Raw genomic sequence first — 19448 nt, 5'->3', positions numbered from 1 at the left:
GTTTTTCGTTGACAATTGTTTCGTTCGTTTTCATTCGAGATAAACGGAACTTAAAATAGCATTGATTAGATGACGATACAGCTGAGTTTAAATGTGTAATTACCATTTAAAACTGCTTATTTCAAGAAAAACACACACACACACACACACACACACACAAGGTACAAAACTAATCCAAGAACAATTTCACCTTACATAAACACACAAACAAATCCATTTTCTTCAACTCCACATGAAAATTCTACACCAAAAAATACAAAGTACACAAAGAAAGAGCCAAGAAAACCGATTTAATCGTAACCGAACCATTCAACTTCCCTTTATCCCTTCTAAAAAACGCAGCATCGTACAAAGGCAAATTGATCAAAACCAAAACCCCGCATAAAAGAACCTGCAAACCCATATTCCGAAAAACGAGTTCGAATCCCCCTCTCCAAATCACTCTCACAGAAACTCCAATCAAGCAAAAAAGATTGACCATCGCCAAAAAAGTCAACACAGCAAACATCGGCGAAGAAATGTCGGCTCCAAATTCCATCCTCTCTTGCTCGTACCTCTCCATCACATCCTCGTTCGAGACTTTGGCAGATATTACGAATCCCGAATTTGAGTAACCTAAATAAGTCGACAACGTGTCGATAAATGCAAATAGATACGAGGTCGTTCTTTTGTAGAGCCACATTCTTTGCTCATTCCACCACCCGAGAACTGTTCCTCCCGAAAAGAGATATTCCGCAAAACTATACGCATGCTCCGCGAAAATTACGTAGGTAAATGGAATCAGCCACATGCTCGAGACCTGGAATTTTGTCACGTAAAAATTTAAGGCCTCGTTTGGTTGCTATAATAGGTTCAATACTCAATTACCCCAATAAGTTCAGATAAGAGCTTATAGAAGTAAAAGGAAAAGAAATGGATTGGCCCGAAATGTTAATATACCGGGGGTATTAGGGGTGGAAATTGGAAGGATCGGATCAAAATTATCACTTTCAGAAAAATATATATTTTTTATGGAAGTGAAAATAATTTTATTCCGTTCCAACAAAACTCGGAAATCAAAATTTTGAAAGTTGGAATTAAAAAAAAAAAATTGTTCACAGATTGGAAACTTTTGGATCAGAATTTGCGGAATTCGGAATTTTCAAAATGGCAGTAACTTTTAATATACAATACATATTAATATTCATATTATCAGTGTATTTTTTTTTCAAATGGAATTTTCGGAAATTAAAATTGGATCAAGAATCGGAATCTAATACGTATTACAATCCCGTTAAAAAAAAAAAAAAAAAAATCAAAACATCAGAAGTTTCAAATTTTGGAATGAAAAACATTGTTCAAAAATCGGAAAAATCGGGTCAGAATTGGCGGAATTCAGAAATTTCATTCCAATTTGCACCTCTAGTATGGACCAAACATCAAATACGATACAATTACGTATATAATCATAGCTCATTTTGCCAACCAAACGAGGGTTATATACTTATATATACATACGCCGATACGCGTACCTGTGGAAATAAGGGCACTCCTTTGAGTAGATAAACGGAAGGCACAATGGAGTAGTACAACGTTGCAAAGCAATTGATTGACCATAAGCAATACACACAATATCCCATTACGAGACCGATATTAATCTTCCCGAGTCCATTCGAAAATGGGCCGTATTTCGATAGGAAAATTTGCAGGTCTCCTTCGGACCATCTCTTGTGCATTACTAGTGTTTGATCGAGGGTGGTCCCGTTTACACCCAAGAATCCCTTTCTCTCGGGATTGTAGTAAACGGATTTCCACCCTCGGCATTGGATTGTTAGTCCCGTTATCACGTCTTCAACGGGGCACCCGTATTTCAAACCCGTCTGTGATTATGTATAAAAGAAACAATTTACAAATATGTATTTTGTTGTGTAGTAAAAGAGAATGTTTCTTGATGGAACGAGAAAAAGGATAATTTTAAACCTCGTTGCCCCATTGAGTGTTTTTCTCGAATGTGGAACTTGCTAGTTGCTTGATTCTTTCTTCCAATTCGACGGTAGTTTCTGCGGTAGTGGAAATAGTATTTTGTTTCCACTCGAAAGTGGATTCTTTAGTGAACTTTCTTCCACATAGAGTGTCCCTTCTATGAAAACAGCCCGTTCCGATATACATCGGGCCTCCATAACCGTCCAAACCATGAAATTCGACCTGCAACAAGAGAGAGAGAGAGAGAGAGAGAGAGAGAGAGAGTTATAGTATGTCGGGTGATGTCAGTATATTATATATAGTGATGTACTACTGCTCACATTACTGACTACTCGCATGGATCCTCCGTATAGTTCGTTCTTAGTAAGGTTATGAAAATTCTGAGGGAATTGAACGAAAGCTATCTCGTTGCCCTTCTCTTCATCCAAGAAGAAGCAGAGTGCGTCTCGAATCGACTGCGAATTGTTGGAATACATATCACAATCCACATTTAGAATCACCGCCCCATTGCTGATCTCCGACGACACTCTTATCTGCATAATTTCAAGAATTGCTTTATTTATTTATTTATTTATTTAAGTTTCGGTCCGACGCAACTTTATAATTTTCACGAAGTACTTACCAATGCATTCATAGCTCCTGCTTTGAAGTTGTGAAAATGCTGAGGCCGTTTCTCACGAGCCAAATACACCAAAGTCGGCAATCTACACCCTTCGATATCCTTAGCTTCTGGATCTCTTCCATCAATCAGTATCTGATCAATACGAAAACCGAAACACCAATATAGATATGTATCGATAAAACTGAGACAAATTTGATCATAAATGATGCTTTTAGAATTTAATCATCTCTACAAAAAATTAAGAATGCGGCTGTGTATGTATCAATGTACGTTCACGCACTTGCATTACGGTGTCGTGATCTTTTGGAGACACAAAAGAATCCCAACTCGAAAATCCTCGATGCTGCAAAAGTGCATCTTTGGAGACCCTCTTAAGTTTCTTTGCAAGTTCAATCCTATTCTCCATTTCTTGGTACAGTTTCTGCACAGGCAGATAAAAAAAACTTAATAAAAAATTAAGGAGAAAGAATTAAGGCAGTAAGCTATTGAGGTAGGATCATTCCAATTAGGGCAAATTACGGCCACCCCTGAGTTATGGTCAAATTACGAAAACCCCTCTTCTGTTTGGTAATTATAACCACCCATCAACTATGTATTATCTTACGAAAAAATTCCTTCAGAGGTAAATTTTAGGGATGTCAAATCGGTAAAACCGAACCGAAATTTCGGTACGACAACATTTCAAACTGTTTACCGAACTGAATATACGATTTGATTCGGTAAATAACCGAATTACAAAAAAATTATGTAAAAATATTTAAAAGGAGGGGTGACTGTAATTACCCAAGCAAGATGGTTTTTTTCATAATTTGGCCATACCTCAGGGGTGACCGTAATTTGCCCTTCCAATTACCTTGATAGAAGCCATATGTTTAGCCTGAGATGCTTCCAATTCGGAATATTCTGAGGAGCTAAAATACGCGTCCGGCGAGCGAGGCTCGATGTTAAACTTCTTGCAATAGGGTATCCAATGCTTAGCGAAACGGGATGCCTCCAGAAGGGCGTAGAACGTAATTTCGGAGCCGCCGTCGTCGGAGAGGTACACAGCCAGTTTCTCCGGCGGGTAAGAATACGCCATCACCGACAGGACGGTGTTGATCACCATCATCGGCGGCTCTATTACAGGATCGGCCGTGCAGACGAATACGTCCACACCTGGCAAATCATCCTCGTACCTGTAATTAAAACCAGCATCGAGAATTCCGATAACTAATATGGATACATAATCGAATAAAACAAGAAATCTTGGTTAATATTGATAAATGAAGATTGAAGAAGACCTTTGAGAGAGGCGGTCCTTGAAGGTTCGGCGATAAACCCGGTTCAGTCTGTGAGATTGGGTGAGGAACCAGTAGAAGGCGAACCATAGTTCGGCTCCGAACATGCCAATCCACACGATTCTTCGATTTTCGGGGATTTGAGTTGCTCTGTAAATTAAAATGGAAACAATTCCAACAGATAGTGAAGCTGAAAAGAGCTTGTAGATTGAACTCCCCTTTGCTTTCTTGGTTTCAAAGAGTGGAGCAGCAGCAAATGAATCCATTGCCATTGTTAACTGTAATCACTGTTGTTGTTTTTTTTCATTCAGGAATAACTACAAACAGATGGTGAGCAAAGAAAAGTTTGACAACTTTTTCGAGCAGCTGCAATGGAAGTATGAGGAATCTAAAATGTGGGTCCCATCGGCAGCTTAATTGGACTTCATTTTCAGCAGTTGAAGTCAAAAGATTAGGATCCATTTGAAAAATAAAATAAAATAAAATTGAAAATTGCGATTTCCAATCTTTAAAAGCAAGCTTTTCTTGCTGTTCTTGTTTTATTGCATGGGGCAACTGATTTTAATGAAATATTTTATGGCAATTATTGAGTGGGGCCCAAAGACGATAATTTGGGTGAACCTCATAATTTAAAAATAAACAAAGAAATGATTACGCCACCGATGATGTCATCATGCCACAGTTATGTTATAGTACTCCGATTCTTTGACACGTCATCCTCATAAAAGATATGCAACAAATGTTAGTAGAATTAAAATTTGCCAATTTTGCTAATTACAAGTTTACAACCTATACATATATTAATAGCCAAACCCCCAAAACTAGGGTTAAAACTACATGTGAAAATCGGATGAAGCGGGTCAGATTTGTCCCCTTGTACTTTGGCTCGACACCACTTTATCGTTTTCTACTTTTAATTGTATCGATTTGCCTCTTTATACTTTGGTTCGATATCACTTTATCCACTTCTACCCTCAATTGCATCGATTTACCCTCATTTAATTGAAAATTTCTCTCAATGTGGCCATCGCCGTTAGTTTTCACACCTCTGACCTTAACATTGATTGTTGATCTAAGTTTGAAAATTACAAAAAAATCATTCTTTTGTAGAATATCGATTGATCTAAGTTTGGAATTAACATCGAGGTCATTATTTTGTAGAGCCACATTCTTTGCTTATTCCACCGCCCTAGAATTGTACCTCCCGAAAAGAGATACTCCGCAAAACTATACGCATGCTCGGCAAAAATTACGTAGATAAATCTCGAGACCTGGAATTTTGTCACGTGAAATTGAAGGCCTCGTTTGGTTGCTATAATAGGTCCAAATAAGCAATTCCCAAATAAGTTATGATAAGAGTTTGTGAAAGTAAAAAAATTGGGTCGGCCCGAAATGTTAAAATACTCACTAGGGGTGGAAATTGGAAGGATCATATCGAAATTAGCCCTTTCGAAAAAAATCTAATTTCTTTTCGAAAGTGAAAAAATAATTCAACTCCGTTCCAACAAAATTCGGAAATTAGAATTTCAAAAGTGGAATAAAAAAATAGGTAAGAAGTCGAAAACTTTAGGATCAGAATCGACGAAATTCAGAATTTTTAGTCACTTTTAATATAAAATACATAGTAATATCTTTTATTTTTCACCTTTTTTTTCTCAAACGACTTTCATAATAAATCATATTTGCAGATCGATTATCAGAATCCTAATCCACTTCACCTTTTTTTTTCTCAAACGACTTTCATAATAAATCATATTTGCAGATCGATTATCAGAATCCTAATCCACTTGGATAATTTTTCTTTTATTCAAGTTTTGCAATTTTTTATTTTTTCATTTTTAATTTTAATTGATTTTTTCAATGATAATTTTAAAACAAATCTCGGAAGATAACCGAAATTAGGTTTTTTCATTTTTAATTTTAATTGATTTTTTCAATGATAATTTTAAAACAAATCTCGGAAGATAACCGAAATTAGGGAAATTTGGGCTTTTTTGAGATGGGTATATAGAAGCAAGCCAAGCCCTAATTCAGAAGACCACTGCTAGGTAAATATCTTTAATGGCGCATTTTGTAAATTTTTTTATGATTCTATATATCCTGTCCGCTGGCGTTTTAACTATCTGATTTCGTACCCTTTGTTCAACTAATGTTCGAAAAGCGCAAACCCTATATATAGTACATTCTGCACACACAAGAGCCGTCAATCTGATTAATTTCGTACCCTTCGTTCAATTAGTGTTCTAAAAGCCCCAAACCCTAGTCTTATATTCCATTCAGCACACACAAGCGCCGCACCGTCAATCTGATTGATTTCGTACCCTTCGTTCAATTAGTATTCGAGAAGTGCAAACCCTAGTCTTAAAGTACATTCGGCACACACAAACGCCGACGACACTCAATGGATGAGTGATGTCAACTCAGACTAACTAGTAGAAATTAAATAATTATACAATATAATCCAAAGTATGTAAATTAACTAAGACTAAAATAATAATACGAAAAAAAACATTTTTTGCCCTAAAACATAGGAATGAGACATGCTAATGAAGTTATTACAAGAGACTTGACCAAAACAGAGGAAGGTATACTCCCCTTATCCCTTCTCAACAAAAGGGCTTCATAAACCGGCAAATTCAACGAAACGATAATCCCACAAACAATCATTTGTCCCGTAAAAACTCCGATTAATCCATCAAACCCGAAAAAGGCGACATTCTTGAAAACCCCGTACACCAAACTCAATAAATTGACAATTGCAATAGTTGCAATAATCACATACATAACCGACGAGCTTCCGAACTCGATTATTTCATCCTCGTACCTTGTCCTTAAATCTTCGTCAGCCACTTTTCCGGTTAGTACGAATGATGTCTCGGAGAGGCCTAATTTTTTGTATATCGTATCTATCAAAGCGAAGAAGTAAGACGTCGTTCGCCTAATTAGCCACATTCTTTGTAAGTTCCACCATCCTTTGACCGTGCTGCCGGATATTAGATCTTCGATTAAGCTGCAAGCTGTTCTTGCTCCGAAAACGTACGCAAACGGTACGAACCACAAGCTAGACACCTGGAATAAATTATACACGATTATTAATATATTATTTAATAGTTTAATTTAAGTTAATTTAATTTGAATTAAACACTAAATTATATATATACCTTAGGGAACAAGGGCACATCATGTAGTAAACAAAGAGCCGGAACGAAAACATACGCCAAAATAGGCAACGAAAACGGGGCCCACAGAAGGTAAATACAATATCCCATTTGTGCCCCTAATTTTATCTTTCCGAAGCCGTGGATAAAGGGGCAATGCTCGGAAAAGAAAATCTGAAAAAGCCCTTCGGACCATCTCTTGAATTGGACAAGAGCTACGTCCAAGGTTGTTGGAGCAATGCCCAAAAACGCGTGTTTGGTCGGATTGTAATAAACGGGCTTCCATCCTCTGCATTGAATCGTTAATCCCGTTACAATGTCTTCGACCGGATATCCGTACACCAATCCCATCTGCATATGTCAACATCAAAATTACCGTTAAATTGTTTTGGAGTTTATTGCGTTTAGTACCCGTATATTATATCGAATTGCTAAAAAACCCCACTTCTTAAGGGGTAGTTTGCTAATAGAGGGTTTGTTGCTAATATTTATAACACGTGGAGTTTTTTAATAATTAGAGTAAATATAAGGGTGTTGAATGCAATAAACCTTAAAAAAAAGTAGTGTATAAAAATGCTCTTTCATTGAGTATAAAAATTACTTAGGCCTCGTTTGGTTTACCATGATAAGATTAACTAATTTAATTAACCATGGTTTATCTTACCAGCCAAACGAGGCCTAAGTAATACAGGCCTCGCTATGCGATAAAAATAACGAACCTCTTTTCCCCAAAGAGTATCCTTTTCGTAGCTACAATTCGCCAAAGTCTTTGAAGCTAACTCCAATTCTTCAACTGATCTAATCTTCTTCGTTTCTTTAACACTATTCGATTCGATTTTACGATCTTCGTACGAGAATTTCTTTCCCGACAAACTTTCCCTCCGATGAAAGCATCCAGTTCCAATAAACAGAGTTGCACCGAAACCGTCTAGACCAGCCAGCTCGATCTTTGTTAGAAACAAAAATAAAAATAAAAATAAATATTATATTCCAATACTCGACCAAAATAACCTTGTAATAAACACGTCGACAAAAAAAGGAACATACTTGAAAAGTTGCGCGCGGTTCGTTTGCGTAGATATCGTTTTTCGTTATATTACTGAATCGCTGAGGGTACTGCACGTACGAAATCTGCTGCCCTTGATTCTCATCCAAGAAGAAGCACAACGCGTCTCGTATTGCATCCGGATCGTTCGAATACATATCACAGTCGAGATTCAGAATAATCGGCGCGTTGGTTATCTCCGACGACACTCTTATCTGCATAATTATTGCTTATTTAATATAAAACTTAAAAAAATAATAATAATAAGCAGAACATATAGAAAAAACCCGATTACCAATGCATTCATGGATCCGGCCTTAAAATTATGCTGCCACCCTCGTCGCTTTTCTCGAGATAAATACACGAGTGTCGGTAATCGATTTCCATCGACATCGAATATTCCTTGCGGGTCCCACCCGTTTATCAATATTTGAACAATGGAGTGATGGTCATTCTTTGTGATGTTCGAATTCCACTCTAAGAACCCTTTATGTTTGTCTTTAATTTCATCCGTAATGAAACCATTTGCCACCGATGAATCTATTCGACTCTTCATATCTTCATACAAATCCTAAAAAAATAAAACAAAAAAAAAAAATTCTAAACAAAATTTAAATCATTAAAAATTCTCAATAAATTGAACATACAATCACTCGGACAAGTAGATGTTACACCTGATTATTTACACTGCATGAATTTAAACCATAAATTTGCACATAATCACACACACCCATATGTGTGCTTACTGGCTAGTTATGTAATCAAATTCACTCGAGGCAAATATCTGGGTCTTATATAATTTTCATAATTTAACCTTGACAATAGTCCATTCATGCACGAAATCCGGTTCGTCGGAATCGATTGCTCGAGAGAAATAGACTCGTGGGGCCCGCGGCTCGACGTTGTGTTTCTTCACGAACGGAATCCAACGCTTGGCGAATTCGGAGGCTTCGACGAGCGCGTAGAACGTTAGTTCGGAGCACCCATCGTCGGAGAGGTAAATACCGAGTTTCTCGGGGGTATAATTGTACGACATTACGGATAAGATCGTGTCGATCACTAACAACGGTGGCTCTAATGTGGGGTCCGCCGTGCAGACGAAAACGTCGACAAGCGGCAACTCCTCCTCGTACCTGCAAACAATCACTCATCCATGTATAAACCGAAACCGAAAACCTAAACCGAAAACCGGAAACCCGAAAACCAAAACCGAAAACCGGAAAACCGGAAACCGAAACTCGAAAACCGGAAACCAGAAAACCGAAACCGTTTCTGTGTGTGTGTGTGTGTGTGTGTTTTAATGGCGTCCAATTTGAGAATTAATTAACCTTTGAGAGAGTCGGTGTTTGAAGGGGTAGCGGTAGACGACGTTCAATCGAGCGGCCTGAGTGAAAATCCAGTACAGGCCGAACAGAACCTCGGCGGCGGAAATCGTAAGCCAGGTTGATTTTCCGGCGGCGGCGGCGGTGGTGGGGAAGTGGATGAATCTGTACAGCCATACCGAGATTATGCCGACAAATATTGTGAAGCAGAAAAATTTGTATGCACCTCTGTGTTTTGCTGTACTTGTCTCGAACAGAGGAGGAAGAAGAACATCTTCTCTCATGTCATGATTTCTAGCCATTGTTTCTCTCTCTAGATTTCTCTCTATCTCTCTCTCTCTCTCTCTCTAAAGTGTAAGTATATGTGTGTGTTCTTCGCTGACTTCAGTCTGGTATGCCTAACCACGTGTCATTTATTGACACAGCAATACTATCAAGCTACCACCACTCAATACAATTTTTGTTTTTTTTTCTGTTTATGGATAACTTATTTTATTTATATTTTGTTTTGTTTTCTAATTTCGTTGCACACACATCTTTTCAATAATGAGTGGAAAAAGTGAAATTATCTTCCATGAAAATCGCTTTCAAATTAAATGAAATTATATATATCTTTCAAATTGGATGAAATTTGTTCACCGTCCTTTATAATTACTATAATATAGAGTGGGAAAATGTCAAATGACATTTAAAATCTTAAATGACGAAATTACCCTTTTGTTCTTCATAATCGTTGTAGTATAGAGTGAAAAAAGGTCGAATGACATTTAAAACATTTAAGTAATAATTACCCTTTTAATTCAGCCAAATTCAACGAGACCTAGGCCGGAATACACATTTGAGGCAAAATCAACGGAGTGGTATATTTTAAAGGGATACTTTTCTTTTTCAGAGCCAATTAAAAGTTGAATTTTTTTTTGGGATTAAAGGGATACTTTTCTTTTTCAGAGCCAATTAAAAGTTGAATTTTTTTTTGGGAGCGTAAGTGCAATTTGTCCTAGTATATTTTTTCTACTGGATGCGTTAAATGTCGTTCGAGTTTTAATAATACCATTTCGACTTCAAACGTGATTTTGATCATTTTTAATTTCAAATTTTGATGTATTGAAATATCTAAAATTCAGAAATGTGAATTATTCATACATAATTTTGTCACACGACATTCAATCTAGCGGATTTAAATTGGATTAGATAGCTAACCCAAAGAACTACAATTTTTGTGTTTTAAATTTTACCAAAATAAAAATAAAAATATGTCAAGATCAAATTCGACGTCTGAAATCAAAACAATATTAGTAAAATTGAAACGATGCATAACATTTCAGACGTATAACATTTCAGTTTTTCTACATGTTATATGTTGAGTAATCACAACCTCGCCCAATTAGTAAAAAAATTGTCCATATATATTAGAAATTTATTACATGCGTAATTAAGGACTACATAAACTGACATTAATCACTAATCCCATAATATAATAACCAGCCACTAATCAACTTTAAAATTACGGAAAAACCAAACTAACCAAAAAGACAAGCAAATCTACGGCCATTTTTCGTGTAATTTAATTCGAATCCAACGGTCAAAAGTCTTCGGCACGTGATCAAGTCCTCATCACTGGCACTTGTAATGATCAGCTTGCTGGTTCATATTCCGGCACTTCCCGGCGGTCGACGCCTCGCCGGACCCATCGTCAAAGTCCGCCGTCGTACACACCACGGTGGATTTCCTCCCGTCGATCCCGTACGATGCCGGAACTCCGTCGCAGTGCTGGCGGCAGAGCTGCGACGCGGCGGCCTGTTCGTCGAGCACTTCCTCCGCTTTCTCTTCTCCCACCACCACTTGCGGCGGCGGCGGCGGCGCAGCCTCCTTTCTTGTATCCATCACTTCTCAACGAACGGTGGAGATTTTTTTTTAAGATTGTGTACTGCAGAACTTCGATTTTAGCTAGTAGCTCCGTTGTGTGGCAATATATTTGGATTCTGAGTTTTGGCGTTTCTCGGCGAATTTGATGACACGTGTCGTACATGCAGTAACCCACGAAATTGATGATGCACCAGTTTTATTAAATGGGCCCGATTAAGATATTTCGGGCCTACAAATATGAAATAATGTGGATCACATGAGGCCCATAAATAGCTGACAATTCCCATTTCAACATTGTAGGCCCGGAAATCGGAACGTGAATTTCAAATTTCGTCGATTTCAACCTGTTTCGTTTTTTGATTTTTTTCAATACAAAGTATGGAAATTTTTTATTTTCGCCGTTGTGATCTTTTACTGATATGCCTAATTGAGTCAACCTAATGGACTTACAATTTATTTACCTACTGGGCCACGAGCCCAATATTGAAAACCAATATCACCGAGGCCCAATCACCTTCAGATAAGGTTTGGGTCCAACGATCTCATCTAAGGTATAAATAACGATATAATTCTTTTATTAAAGGGAAGCCCTATTATCTAAAGAATACTAGGAGTCATATTCTCTCAATGATTTCTACTATCCCCACGTCTAACTTGAGCGTCGGAGGGGTTTCCGCCGGATCAACCCCCGGCCTAGTTCACGTGTTCTCTCTTCGCAGGTATCTCAGGGCCATCTAACACGTGAGCAGTGATCCACTCTGCTCTCCCAGCTCAACTATCTAAGGTGATCTATTTTTAGCATCATCATTTTGGCGCCGTCTGTGGGAAGGCAGACATAATCACGTAGCGCGCATGATGGTCTTGAGACATTTGCTTAGGGGGAGTGTGACTGCTAACGACCTCCTACCTTGTGGAGGCTCTGGCTTGCAACTTCCTCCTCCTCGTGCTCGGGATCCGCCACGAGACCTGCCTCGGAGGTCCCACTAGATCCTCAACAGGATTCACTTCTTCCCGTCCCTCAATCGGTTCAGACAACCGAGGAGGCCCTTCAACGCTCGCCAAGGGTTATCGACTCCCTGGGGCTTACCTCTACCCCCAAAATATTTCGTTTGCCAAGGGTACGTGATCGCCTCATCCTAAGTTGGGGGTTATTCCACCCCAAGGTTGGGCATCTCATCCCAAGGGTACGTGATCGTCTCATCCTAAGTTGGGGGTTATCCCAACCCAAGGTTGGGCATCTCATCCCAAGGGTTCGTGATCGCCTCATCCTAAGTTGGGGTTATCCCACTCCAAGGTTGGGCATCTCATCCCAAGGGTACGTGATCGCCTCATCCTAAGTTGGGGGTTATCCCACCCCAAGGTTGGGCATCTCATCCCAAGGGTACGTGATCGTCTCATCCTAAGTTGGGGGTTATCCTACCACAGATTGGGCATCTCATCCCAATGGTTGAACATCACCCTTACTTTTCAACCCCTAGCGGGTTCACATCCCATATCTCCATTCGGATTTACATCACTCTCGGATCCCTCTGATTCTTCACTATCACTCCTAAAATCTACAAATTGGGATCTAACACGTCTCCTACTAGTACCAACATCATCAAAAATATTGGTAATTCCATTATTCGATGCCAAATTATGATCCGGAGAAGAAACAAGTTGACGCTCCGCGAAAACGGGCGAAAACGGGCGAAAAAGGGTCAATAACGCGCCCCGACGCGCGAATCAGCCCACCCTACCCACCCCCCACCCACCCACCCACCCGCGCGTCGCGCGGGTAACCCCGCCCACCTGCCTACCCTAGCCCCTACCCCTTTCCCCCTCTCTCTCTCCTCTCACCCGTCACATCATTTAAACAAAAAAAAAAAAAAAAAAAAAAAAGACTTAAAATAAAGAGAGCAGCACGTGATGGCTGCTCACCATCACATCACTCTCTCTCTACCCATTACATGTCAACGCGCGGTCCATGTGCGCGTTCTCCAATGCGCGCTACTCTCCTATCTTGGAGCGCGCGCTCCGTAACTCTCTATACTTTCCACCAAATTGCGCGTAGATTTTGACTCGCTTCACCAAATCGCACGAGAATTTCAACGCGCTCCACCAAATTGCGCACGCTATCCAACGCGCCTCACCTAATCGCGTGCACTCTCCAAGGGGTAAATAAAAATTAATTTTACACACCACGCCGCCAACGATAACGGAACACTACAACACAAGCATACCCTCGACACGATCCGGTATCATTTTCGACTAGGCTCCCACATCGAATCGAGAGTGGGGGGCTTGCGAGACAAACCCACCGCGAGACAACTCCCACGAAGAGCAAACTCGCACGGTCATATAACCCGTTGCGAGGCAACTCCCACGAGTCCCACGAGGAGCCAACTCCCTCGGGTCTACAAAGCCACAGCGAGATAACTCCCACGAGGAGACCACTCGCTCCGTCCTACAACCCGCAGCGAGACAACTCCCACGAGGAGCCAACTCCCTCGGGTCTACGAAACCATAGCGAGATAACTCTCACGAGGAGACCACTCGCTCCGTCCTAAAACCCATTGCGAGGTAACTCTCACGAGGAGCCAACTCCCTCGGGTCCCATAACCACAGCGAGATAACTCCCACGAGGAGACCACTCGCTCCGTCCCACAATTTGCAGCGAGACAACTCCCACGAGGAGACAACTCGCTTTGTCCTACTACACGCAGCGAGACAACTCCCACGAGGAGACAACTCACTCCGTCCTACAACCCACAGCGAGATTACTCCCACGAGGAGCCAACTCGCTCGGTAATACCAACCCGCAGCGAGACAACTCCCATGAGGAGCAAACTCGTTCGGTCCTACAAACCCGTTGCGAGACAACTCCCATGAGGAGCCAACTCCATCGGTATTAAGAACCCGCAGCGAGACAACTCCCACGAGGAGCCAATTCGCTCGAAACTACAACCCGTATCGAGACAACTCCCACGAGGAGATAACTCGCTCAGTCATATAACCCGTTGCGAGGCAACTCCCACGAGGAGTCAACTCCCTCGGGTCTACGAACCCACAGCGAGATAACTCCTACGAGGAGACCACTCGCTCCATCCTACGACCCGCAGCGAGGCAACTCCCACGAGGAGCCAACTCGCTCGGTACTATGAACCTGCAGCGAGACAACTCCCTCGAGGAGCCAACTCGCTCGGTACCACAACCCGCAGCGAGACAACTCCCACGAGGAGCCAACTCGCTCGATACTACAAATTCGTTGCAATGCAACTCCCACGTGCAACCACCTCGCTCGATAATATTACTCACCGCGAGACAACTCCCATGAGGAGACAACTCGCCCGAAATTCACTATATAATCGCAAGCTCAAGTTAGCACAATTACAACCCTAGAAGCACTTAGAGATATTATGAGAATCTATATAGCCTGGCCAGCTTGATTACTCAAATTTATCTACTTGTTCTCGATGGGTCATTCATTAAAACGTGGCCACGGTCCAAACATACTTAAGACCCACGAGGTCTAACAAGGGGCACGACCCCCATAAAAAAAATCTTGAGAGTCTGATCCACTCATCAAGTACATCACGCACAAGGCTATATGTAAACACATATAAGCAACGCGTCAAACCATTGACAACGTCAATAAATAAACAACTCCCACTCCCATGAGGAGATAACAACACCGACGACTCAAGTACTTACATGGCGACATTTTGGTCGCGCTACGCGCCAACGCGCCTTTACTCCCCTCCGACACACGCTCCAACGCGTTTTCGCACACCATCATGTCATACGCCAACGAGCGACTACTACAATTTTTACTCTCGACACGATCTGTCACCCATTTCGACATGGCCCCCACATCGACTCGAGAGTGGGGGGCTTAATGATATGCCTAATTGAGCCAACCCAATGGACTTACAATTTATTTACCTACTGGGCCACGAGCCCAATATTGAAAACCAATATCACCGAGGCCCAATCACCTTCAGATAAGGTTTGGGTCCAACGATCTCATCTAAGGTATAAATAACGATATAATTCATTTATTAAAGGGAAGCCCTATTATCTAAAGAATACTAGGAGTCATATTCTCTCAATGATTTCTACTATCCCCACGTCTAACTTGAGCGTCGGAGGGGTTTCCGCCGGATCAACCCCCGGCCTAGTTCACGTGTTCTCTCTTCGCAGGTATCTCAGGGCCATCTAGCACGTGAGCAGTGATGCACTCTGCTCTCCCAGCTCAACTATCTAAGGTGATCTATTTTTAGCATCATCACTTACCCAAATTTTGTTTTTGTTATCGAAATTTCGAATTATTTTTGCCAACTTAATTTCAAATTGCTTTGAAACGGGTTTTGAATTGTTTTTTTCTTTTTTATTTATACAAAATTAGTTTTTTTGCCTTTTTTTAAAAGTGATAATTTTGATCCGATCCATAGGTGCGAAAGATAGTCGGCATATATCAATTTTCAATAGCTAATACAAAAACTTTTCAATTATATGACCCAATCAATCTTATCATCATCACTAACACGTGTACGTGTACGTGGAGTTCCGCAAGGGATGATCTAACGGTCGAAATAAGTGAGTTTGTTTCAATTGATCCAAATTCGAATCCTCTTGTCAATGATCGACAGATCGAGCTTTGTTATACATGGGTAGTCTAATGTTGTTACATCTGTCCCATGGAGTTTAAGTTATTATACGAGCGTGTAGGTTTACCCACTGCAGGCTATAGTTGTATGGCAATATCGATGCTACACCCGGTGATTTTCACCATGCACCCTAATTGATAAAATTCCCACTACAGGTTCAGTTATGGCCCATTGAATTTTAGAAAAATAATTATAAAATAAATTAAAATTGACACATGTCAATAAGAGAGCTACCCGGTGAAAATCACCGGGTGTAGCATCGTATTCCCCCAGCTGTATAGTTAGAGTTGCATGTTACTTCATTATAAAAAAAATAAAAATAAAAAAATAATAATAATATAAAATAATAATAATAATAATAATAATAATAATAATAATAATAATAATAATAATAATAATAATATACTCCCTCCATGCCAAATTATTTGTCGGTTTGGGTTGTTGCGCTCATATTAAGAAAATTAATAAATATACGTCGATTTTAGAGAAAAGTATATAGAATGACTAAAATATCCATGTTATTAATGTTATTTCCATTAATTTTCAATCAATTAATGAATAGTAATAAGGGTAAAATTGAGAAAATTATAATTAATGCATCATTGAAATTCTAAAGTGACAGATAATTTGAAACAAGAAAAATCCCCCGAAGCAACAGTTAATTTGGCATTTGCTGACATGGCACTATTCTTCTTTCCCCTCTCTGATTCTGCTTTTTTACAGTCATTCAAATATATTCATAAAGAAAGGGTTAAAAAAATTCAAAATCCTCACCAACTTTATACAAACAAAATCCCCTTTTCATTTTCTTGTTTTATCCTACTAAACGGCGGCGTTTAACTTTTCGCAAACATGTTTTCGCCTTTTCTCGCCGTTTAATTTTCGTTTTTTTTTTCTCACCGGAAAAATGTTGTAAGGTGGTTTTCTTCGGAGTTGCAGCAGAGTATCGGCCTTCTTTCGCCGGTGGGTCATTTTTTTATTATTATTTATTTTGTGGTAAATTTCATAGTATAGGGTTTTACTGTTTCGGAAGATTCTAGAAAATTTCTAGGTGTCGGTCGAGAATTTTTTTTCGCTGTCTACTGAAGTTTTTTACTGCTGAGCAGAAACCCTTATTTGTCGAATTTTGGGTTCTTTGATGATTTAGGGTTTCTGAATTGTATTTATGTGAACTCAGGTTCAAAATAACTATTTCCAAGTGTAAGATTCTTTCAGAAGCATAAATTTCAGGTAACATTTGGTATTTGGACTCAGTTCATTTCAATTTCTTTTGGTTTATTTATTGTCATGTTATAATTATTGGTCAGATTGTGATATTTTTTGCTTTGTCGTCTCTATTTGATGGTGAATTCGACTTTTGTAAAATGAACGACGAAATGCAGTGAATTTGTAGCTCGTTCTTGTTTGCCTGTAGTCGTTTTTGTTGGCAAAATTTCATTGTAATTTTGTAATTTTGAAAGTTACAGTGTTCAGATAGAATATATACGCCTCGTTAGTTTATGTAACGGAATAAATCGACTAGCATTCGGTATTCATTTTACCTGCACGTATACAGAATTCCTTGAAAAACATATTTCGGTTTATCCGATCAAATGTCAGTTGCATTCGGTATTAACTCTGAATTCAATTCTCTAATATTAATCAGGTAAGAAGTGAAAAAAAGAAATTATGGTTGCAAAAGATTACAACAAAACCAAATTGTCGACCAAAGCAGAAGTGGGAGAAATCGATACCAGTGCACCATTTCAATCCGTCAAAGATGCCGTCAGTTTATTCGGTGAGGGTGCTTTTTCCGGTGAAAAGCCTCCCATTCGGAAAGCCAAACCACAATCTGCCGATGTATGTCGATTCGGTTTTTTTTTTTTTTTTTTTTTTCCTTTTTGTAATTATATAAAAAAACAATGGTAATTTTTCTTTTTTCCTCTCAGAGAGTGCTGTCAAAAGAGACACAGCTTCACTTGGTCGAAAAAGAGTTGAATAGGTTAAAAGAACAGTTACAAAATGCCGAGACTACTAAATCTCAGGCTCTCTTCGAGCTCGAAAAAGCTAAAACGACAGTTCGGGAACTCTCTCAGAAGCTCGAAAGTATGAAAGAATCCAAGAATTCAGCTAATCAATCCAGAGAAGTCGACAATTTCAATTCTACAGAAACCGAAGGACCTTCAAATCGAGCTGAATATACAGCTTTACTCACTGAACTTGATGCTGCAAGAAATGAGCTAAAGAGAATTCGCCGAGATTATGAAGCCGCCAAACAGGGCATTGAAGCTGAGAAAGCTGTCGAAGAATTGAAGCTTACGAATAAACGAGCAAATGAAGAAGAAATTGTGATATGTGCTGACATGGACAAACTAAAGCAGTCGTGTAAGAACAGGCTCGAAGAATTAGTGAAAAAGTTGCCCTTTTCGAAGAAAAATATTGATCATGATGAACTCATCAAGAATCTCGAGAACGAACTGTGTGAAACATTGGCGGAGATTGAAGCTGCGAGGGCTAAAGAATCACTGCGTAAAGTTGAAGAAGAGGGTAACTCAGAGAGGCTTCTAATGGAATCTCTTAAAATAGAACTGAGTAACGTGAAAAACGAGCATTGTGAATTGAAGGAGAAGGGAGCAGAAACTGAAACTATTGCAGGTAATCTCCATGTGAAGCTCAGAAAAGCTAAGTACGAGCTCGAAGAAGCAATTGCGGAAGAAGCAAAATCGAGAGGTGCTTCGGACGAAATGGTTGCCACTATCCGTGAGCTGGCAATAGAGAGCCGTAAAGCCAAGCAAGAATCTGAGGAGATGAAGGCACAAGTCGAAAAGCTGAATAGAGAAGCAGAAGCTGCAAGAATCGATCTTGAAGAAGCAGAAACGAAGCTGAAAGCTGCTGTACACGAAGCCGAAGAATCGAAATCGACAGAGGCTAAAGCCCTCGAAGAAATTCGGATTTTATCCGAGAAAATTAATGCCACACGTCTGGAAAGTGGGGCCCGGGTTGTTACTCTATCGAGGGAAGAGTTTGATTTACTGAGCAGAAAAGCCGAAGAGTGCGAGAAGTTAGCGGAGATGAAAGTTTCAGCCTTAATGGCTGAGGTGGCGGCTGTAAAAGTTGGTGAAAACGAGGCGATGAGGAGATGGGAGTGTGCGAAGATGGAGATTGAGGATATGAGAGCTCGAAAAATGGAGGCGGTGAGAAAGGCTGAGATGGCGGAGGCGGCAAAGAAGGCGGTGGAGGGAGAGCTTAGGAGGTGGCGGGAGTGTGAAGAGAAGAAGGCGGGGGAGGTGGCGGCAGTGGCGGCGGTGGCGGAGAAGCAGAAGCAGAAGCCGGTGGAAATGAAAAAGCTGGAAAAAGCTAAGACAAGTTCTTCTGTGGTCAAGAAAGTGATGACGTCACCTGGTTTGAGTAGTGTGTTTTATAGGAGGAAGAACCATGGTGAGGGTTGTGGTTCTTCTACTCAGTTGTCTGGTCAACGGTTTTCTTGGTCATAGTGTGGTTAGCAGTGTATTAGTGGTTGACTTTTTGACTTGGGAAATATTGACTAATTGTTTAACAAAGTCAACCC

The 19448-nt window shown here is 40.0% G+C and overlaps 3 protein-coding genes across 4 annotated transcripts; 1 reads left to right on the top strand and 2 right to left on the bottom strand.

The window, feature by feature from the left end:
• Window positions 1–82: 82 nt before the first annotated feature.
• Window positions 83–4407, bottom strand: CSLE1 (cellulose synthase like E1). The gene is made up of 8 exons (XM_012986139.2): window positions 3865–4407; window positions 3438–3759; window positions 2865–3005; window positions 2585–2716; window positions 2283–2495; window positions 1960–2184; window positions 1512–1859; window positions 83–799 (listed from the first exon to the last, which is right to left on the bottom strand). Exons 1-8 carry the CDS (start codon window positions 4131–4133, stop codon window positions 242–244), a joined length of 2208 nt encoding a protein of 735 aa, XP_012841593.2. The 5' UTR covers window positions 4134–4407; the 3' UTR covers window positions 83–241.
• Window positions 4408–6291: 1884 nt separating this feature from the next.
• Window positions 6292–9956, bottom strand: LOC148768701 (cellulose synthase-like protein E6). Its single transcript, XM_088822199.1, has 7 exons — window positions 9393–9956; window positions 8879–9197; window positions 8360–8635; window positions 8067–8279; window positions 7739–7966; window positions 7023–7370; window positions 6292–6930 (listed from the first exon to the last, which is right to left on the bottom strand). The coding sequence occupies exons 1-7, from the start codon at window positions 9686–9688 to the stop codon at window positions 6382–6384; spliced, it is 2229 nt and encodes a 742-aa protein (XP_088678325.1). The 5' UTR covers window positions 9689–9956; the 3' UTR covers window positions 6292–6381.
• A 6615-nt stretch (window positions 9957–16571) lies between these two features.
• LOC105962086 (WEB family protein At5g55860) lies at window positions 16572–19440 on the top strand. Of its 2 annotated transcripts, XM_012986365.2 has the most exons (4): window positions 16572–16864; window positions 17079–17131; window positions 17547–17740; window positions 17830–19440. In XM_012986365.2, exons 3-4 carry the CDS (start codon window positions 17570–17572, stop codon window positions 19372–19374), a joined length of 1716 nt encoding a protein of 571 aa, XP_012841819.2. In that variant the 5' UTR covers window positions 16572–16864; window positions 17079–17131; window positions 17547–17569; the 3' UTR covers window positions 19375–19440. The 2 variants fall into 2 exon arrangements, with proteins under 2 accessions (XP_012841819.2, XP_012841822.2); XM_012986368.2 differs by lacking the exon at window positions 17079–17131 and having other exon boundaries at window positions 16646–16864.
• Window positions 19441–19448: the final 8 nt, after the last annotated feature.

Source organism: Erythranthe guttata, chromosome 8 (genome assembly GCF_056151865.1).
Source record: "Erythranthe guttata isolate IM_541 chromosome 8, IM_541, whole genome shotgun sequence".
Classification (NCBI taxonomy): domain Eukaryota; kingdom Viridiplantae; phylum Streptophyta; class Magnoliopsida; order Lamiales; family Phrymaceae; genus Erythranthe; species Erythranthe guttata.
This window is presented reverse-complemented; position numbering and strand designations above follow the sequence as displayed.

Bases quoted from the DNA above. Each gene is read 5' to 3' on its own strand.
- LOC148768701 (XM_088822199.1), bottom strand. From the start codon at position 9,688: ATGGCTAGAAATCATGACATGAGAGAAGATGTTCTTCTTCCTCCTCTG. The intron at 9,198-9,392 runs GTTAATTAATTC...GATTGTTTGCAG, and splicing joins AAACACCGACTCTCTCAAAG to GTACGAGGAGGAGTTGCCGC. The intron at 6,931-7,022 runs GTATATATATAA...AATTTATTCCAG, and splicing joins ATGTGCCCTTGTTCCCTAAG to GTGTCTAGCTTGTGGTTCGT.
- LOC105962086 (XM_012986365.2), top strand. From the start codon at position 17,570: ATGGTTGCAAAAGATTACAACAAAACCAAATTGTCGACCAAAGCAGAA. The intron at 17,741-17,829 runs GTATGTCGATTC...TTTTCCTCTCAG, and splicing joins CCAAACCACAATCTGCCGAT to AGAGTGCTGTCAAAAGAGAC.
- CSLE1 (XM_012986139.2), bottom strand. From the start codon at position 4,133: ATGGCAATGGATTCATTTGCTGCTGCTCCACTCTTTGAAACCAAGAAA. The intron at 3,006-3,437 runs GTAATTGGAAGG...CTGCCTGTGCAG, and splicing joins AACATATGGCTTCTATCAAG to AAACTGTACCAAGAAATGGA. The intron at 800-1,511 runs GTACGCGTATCG...ACAAAATTCCAG, and splicing joins GAGTGCCCTTATTTCCACAG to GTCTCGAGCATGTGGCTGAT.